Here is a 6,309-nt window from a genome sequence, read left to right as displayed (position 1 = left end):
GTCAGTTTGACCCGAGGGACACGAGAGGGTCCCGAAGGTGAAGACAACACAAGGGTTAAAGTTGTTTCTATTTTTCCAAATTAAGATAATATCTTCTCAGCACACACCATCTCAATAAAGAATGGAAATGAATGGAAGGTGTGTGGTGTCTGACACACATTGTCACAGTTGCAGAAGTCTTAACAGCAGTTACATAAGACCTGCTGCTAGGTGTGGAGTCCACCCTGTCTCGATTTAATTAGATTTTGGTTTTGTAATATAAAAGAACATGGAGGTGATACCACTTCAAATAATGAGTGTTAGCGCATTACCTGCAAATTGATTTTGTGATGTTTCATCTCACAACGTAGCTTATCAGTGAACACGCTGAACTAAGGACTGTTGTGACAAAAAATAAAACTGACCCAAGTTTAAAAAAATCTCCAAATAGGGTTTTTTGATGAACTGAAAATAATTCCAACCAATTGCTGCCAGGAAGATACCACTTTCTTTCAGTAGGACTTTACTTAGTTTTGGCTTAAGGCAGTGACTTCGTCATGGTTTATGTTTAAATCTTAGAATTAGCTTCAGATCTCGACTTCGCCTTTTGGTTTTTGCGCACGTGTGTTAGCTGTTTCCCACTGCCGGTTGCCAATTAGGTGCCATAAAAACATTTTCTTCCTCCTCACTTTGTTGCTTCGTTAGACGTCACGTTTCCAAAGTTCTCAGCTCTCACGACGTCGCCTTCGGACCAGATCCAGCTGTTCCACTCACACCTTCTCTCTGAAATGAAAAAGCTCTCAGCACAGATTACACAAAGAGCACGTTACATAACCTCCACCAATCTCCACCTGGCCTCAACTGCACTCCCTGATATGAAAACTATTTTCTACCCGCTATTTAACTCAGAATCCAACTGGGCAGGGAGTTAGAAATGGGAGAGAAAAGGGAGAGGGGTGACACCGAGAGAGATGGGGAGATAACATGAGGGGAGAGAATGAGACTGCTGAGAATGATTGGGGCAATGCAGATGATAGGAGACACTCTGTCCCATCAGTGTCTGCATTCACTGAATTTATACACTGACTGCCTTCTTTATCACCAGTGGAGGTAAACATTTGAACACGCTTGCAGACTTTTGCACTACTGAGATGAACATTAATAAGCATAAAGGGTTAGGCGGATGTTGATCTGCATGTGTTCTTATTATCAACAAACAATGTGTCAGTCTGTCTCTCAGTACTTTCTGACTTCCTGTCAGTGGCTCACAGCTCCAAGCTCTTTGATTTCTACTGAAGACATGAATCTTTAAAACGGCTCACAAATATATAGTTTCATAAAAGATTATCAGATTTCTCAAAACTGCTGGTCACGGTAGTTTTGTCCAAGCAAACAGGAGGAAATAGTGCCTTTGTTAGGGACTATTTTCAGCGGCGGATTAATCCACATTAGTATTTGTGGCAGCAGGACGGTGTATAGAACATTGAGTCTACTACACTAAATAAACTACAGTGAATTTTTTTTTTATTCGACAGTGTGGCTCATTGATGTGCTCTTTATATGAGAGGAGGGAGATATATCAGGCTGTGAGACACACGCAATACTTTTTAGTAGATTCATCCATTATTTGTTCAGCTCTCCTCCTGTGTACTTGCTCTTCTTTAACGTCACGCTACACATTTTGTCATTGATCTTCTTTCCCTCTACCCCTAACTTCCGCTGTTGTCTTTTTTCTACCTTCGTTTCTATATCCACCCTCACGTCATCATAGTTGTTCTACTCATCTTCCTCCCCTGATATCCCCACATTCTCCTCTCTTCTGTTAAACTCCTCTTGCTCCTGTACTTCCCTCCCGTCCTTTCATCTCCAAATCTTCCTTTTTTTCCCCCCACTTTGGCTCTTTTTCTCCCTTTAGGCTGACAGTACAGTAGATGGAAATGACATATGTAATGGACAAATCAGCACTTTACGCCTCCCGTCTCGTGGAAGCCGACGTCTCGGCCTGTCAGAAATCATGTCACACTTTGTAGTGGGAACAATGACTCTGAAAACCGACTGCTGCTCGCAGCTGTTCTCTCACAGATCTGTAAAATCTAATCTGGGCTCCTCTTTTGCTCATGTTGCTGCTTGACAGATCTCCCACTGTTACTCAGAGTTTTACTTTTTTTAATGGTCTAGCTTTGCGTCCGACCAGCTGGTTTTCTCTTCAGCGTTGGTGTCCTATTCCCCCAGTTTGCAATGCTCAAGAGCGTGGCTTGGTATGTCAAAACGCTCATCTGTCTTACTTTTCCTTAGTCATCAAATACTAAAACAACACAAAGAGGAGTTTCACATCAAGTCAAATCAAGGACAACAACTTCCTGTTGGGAAGATTTTCCAAAATAACCTAAATCTGTCAGTTGCAGCAATCGTGACTCAGAGCTCCGGCTTCCTGTCTGCTTCGACTGACTGGCAGTGATGACAGCGTGGAGCTGCCATCATTGTTGTGATGGGTACTTATGACGGTTCACACCCTCTTCCCATTTCCTGTGTTCCCAAAAGTATTAAAACACACACTCACACACAGACACACACACACATACACACATATTGGCAGCCATCTATCCTCCTTTTCTGATGTTCTTGATGCCATTTCTCATCATGTTGTGCCGAAATCCAAATCAGCCGCAATATATATATATATATATATATATATATATATATATATATATAGATATAATATTATATAGGCTCCGATGTCGCGTTTCACTCTTCGCTTCTTTCTCTGTTTGGCGTTTCTCTAGCTTCCCGCACACTTTTCTCTCTTCTTTCCTTTCCCCTCTTCTCCTCTTTCCTCTAACCTTTGCGTCTGTATTTCTGAGGACTATGGTTTACCTGGTCCTCAGTCTCTGCAGGGTAAATCCAGACAGCTAGCTAGACTATCTGTCCATTCTGAGACTATGGTGCCTGCCAACTCATGTCTTCTGCAGGGTAAATCCAGACAGCTAGCTAGACTATCTGTCCAATTGAGGACTATGGTGACCTGTCCTCAGATCTCTGCAGGGTAAATCCGCAGACACGACTAGCATACTATCTGTCCAATCTGAGGACTAGGGTACCTGGTCTCTCAGGTCTCTGCAGGGTGAATCCAGACAGCTAGCTAGACTATCTGTCCAATCTAGGACTATGGTTACCTGTCCTCATATCTCTGCAGGGTAAATCCGACAGCTACTAGACTATCTGTCCATCTGAGAACTATGGTGACCTGGTCCTCAGGTCTCTGCAGGGTAAATCCAGACAGCTAGCTAGACTATCTGTCCAATCTGAGGACTATGGTGACGGCTTGCCTCAGATCTCTGCAGGGTAAATCCAGACAGCTAGCTAGACTATCTGTCCAATCTGAGGACTATGGTTACCTGGTCCTCAGTCTCTGCAGGGTAAATCCAGACCGCTAGCTAGACTATCTGTCCAATCTGAGGACTATGGTTACCGTTCCTCAGATCTCTGCAGGTAATCCGAGACAGCTAGCTAGACTATCTGTCCAATCTAGGACTATGGTTACCTGTCCTCAGATCTTCTGCAGGGTAAATCCAGACAGCTAGCTAGACTATCTGTCCATCTGAGGACACAACGGAATACTTAGTACACTCAAAGAGACCATAGAAAAAAAAAAAAAAAAAAAAAAAAAAAAAAAAAAAAAAAAAATATAAAAAAACATAAAAAAAAAATAAAATCAAAAATAAAAAAAAAAAAAAAAAAAAAAAAACCGTTCAGCGCCAAGACCCACCCGAACTGGGAGCCTTAAAAAAAAAAAAAAATAAAAATAAAAAAAAAAAAAAAAATAAAACAAAACAAAAAAAAAAAAAAAAAAATGAATTAAAAAAAAAAAAAAAAAAACAAAAATAAAAAAAAAAATAAAAAAAAATAAAAATAAAAAAAAAAAAAACTAAAAAAAAAACAAATAAAAAAAAAAAAATGAAAATAAAAAAATAAAAAAAAAAAAAAAAAAGAAAAAAACTAAACAATAAAAAAGTAAAAAAAACAAAAAAAAAAGAGAACAAAAAAAACAAAAAAAAAAAAATAAAAAAAAAAAAAAAAAAAAAAAATAAAAATATTAAAAAAAATCAAAAAAACAAAAAAACAAAATCATAAAAAAAAAACAAAGAAACAAAAGAACAAAAAAAAAAAAAAAAAACAAAAAAAAACAAAAAAAAAAAACAAAAAAAAAAAAAAAATTAAAATAAACAAGAATACAACAAACAAAAAAAAAAAAAAAATAAAAAAAAAACAAAAAAACCAAACAATTAAAAAGAAAAAAAAAACATAAAAGACCAAAAAAAAACAGAAAAAGAAAAAAAAAAATAAATAAAAAAATCAATAAAGAAAAAAAATAACAAAAAAGAAAAAAAAAACAAAATAAAAAATAAAAAAAAAATAAAAAAAAAAAAAAAAAAAGATGAAAAAAAAAACAAAAAATAAAAGAAAAAAAAAAAAAAAACAAAAAAAAATAACAAAAAAAACAAACATGGGGACCTGGTGCCTCAGATCTCTGGCAGGTAAACAAATCGCAGACAAGCTAGCTAAGAGGACTATCTGGCTCCAACTGAGGTACTATGGTAGACTGGTCCTCAGGTCTCTGCAGGGTGGAAAATCCAGGACAGCTAGCAGGCGGTATCGTGTCGGCAATCTGAGGACTATGGTTAACACTGGTCCTTCAGGTCTCGTGCAGGTAACGTCCAGCAGCTAGCTGAACTATCTGTCCAATCTGAGCTATGGTGTAACGCTGTTCTAGATCTCTGGCAGGGTAAATCCAGCCAGCTAGCTATACTTATGCTGGGCGCAAGCAAAATGAGGACTATGTTTACCTGTCTCTCAGATCTCTGCAGGTGAAATCCAGACCGCTAGCTAGACTATCTGTCCAATCTGAGTTGTCTGTTGCACGAGTAAAACTACTTTTGAACATAGCCATGTTCCACTAAAACAGGATATCTGCTGAAAGAAATATATTTTTTCCATGGATAGATTTAGATAAAGTCTGCAAACTTCAAACAACAGAGACGGTTTCCTGTCCCTGTAAAACATTAGTCAGCTGTTTACTTAAGCTAACGTGAGCTTTGTAGAGATTGTTCTCCCCAAACTGCCGCACATAGAAACACAAAATTGCTTTGCTAGCTCAATCACGTTGTAACCAAATCTTTCCATCAAACAGATATAGCACATCCGCCAAAATCACATTTAGCAGCTATTTACTAAATAGTGCCGTCACCGCTAATCCAAACATATCCAGTGACCCATCCATATCAAGTTAACTTCAGAGCGTAGTAACAAATAAGTCGTTTAATCCGATGAATCACTTGATAGTAGTAGTATTTATTTACTAGTTGAAGAGCTTTTGTGTGTTCCACTGTGGTTCCTGCATTACTAATGTGAATACAAAAAAACATTTTTTAATTCAACTCCGTAATGTTGACAGAGAAATGGAAACGTGATATTTTAAGTGACACGCCATGTTGTGCTCCAATGGCTCTAACTATGACTTTTTCATGACTTTTTTTAGACATTTTATGATTTTTTTTTCATACTATACTGTGACTTTTTATCAACATAGTATACATGTCGAAAAAGTCATATTATATTATGTTGAAAAAAGTTTTAAAAAAGTCATAGTATAGCATGTCGAAAAAAGTCATAAAAAAGTCATAGTATAATTACATTCTACATTATGACTATATAATGTCTGTTTTCGACATACTATACTATGACTTTAATAACTTTTTTACACATACTATACTCTGACTTTATAAGAACCTTTTTCAACATATACTATGACTTTTTTGTACATACTATAATATGACTTTGTGACTTTTTTCGGCATACTATACAATGACTTTGTTGACATATTACACTATGACTCTTTTTCAACACACGACACTATGACTTTTTTATATAATTTTCTTGTCATGCTGATTTGAGCATGTTCTAAATGTTACTGGTCGGATCTACTTGTACCTATAATTACGTGTGTTTGTTGCCTATAAGTCAAGACAATATACGTGACCTTCCCCTTGCTCCTGTTGTTGCAGGTCGAGTCACAGGAAGTACAGCCTGGGCCGCCCAGACCAGCGGGACCTCAGTGAGAACCTGGCTGCCACCCAGGGCCTGGCCAACATGATCACAGAGGCCCAGAGACTATTCCAGGTGAAGATGACTGACAGGCTGATCTACAGGCACAAACTACACAGCACACTGTTTTTCATGTGTCATTGGCATGGTGTCAATGGGGACTAACTTTGACTTTTTATACGTTTTAATGACACTTTTATTTCATTTTTTCGACATACTATGCTACGA

At 37.5% G+C, this 6,309-nt stretch overlaps 1 protein-coding gene across 3 annotated transcripts in view; it reads left to right on the top strand.

The window, feature by feature from the left end:
- si:dkeyp-23e4.3 (rho GTPase-activating protein 7) overlaps positions 1-6,309 on the top strand; it is a 155,010-nt gene that overhangs the window by 111,576 nt on the left and 37,125 nt on the right. For all 3 annotated transcript variants that reach the window (XM_032534586.1, XM_032534587.1, XM_032534588.1), the window contains one exon: positions 6,042-6,156. In XM_032534586.1, coding sequence (XP_032390477.1) covers positions 6,042-6,156 — 115 coding nt within the window. The remainder of the gene's footprint in view (positions 1-6,041; positions 6,157-6,309) is intronic.

Source organism: Etheostoma spectabile, chromosome 13 (genome assembly GCF_008692095.1).
Source record: "Etheostoma spectabile isolate EspeVRDwgs_2016 chromosome 13, UIUC_Espe_1.0, whole genome shotgun sequence".
NCBI lineage: Eukaryota > Metazoa > Chordata > Actinopteri > Perciformes > Percidae > Etheostoma > Etheostoma spectabile.
The sequence above is the reverse complement of the archived record's forward strand: the minus strand, read 5'-3'. Positions and strand labels throughout refer to the sequence as shown.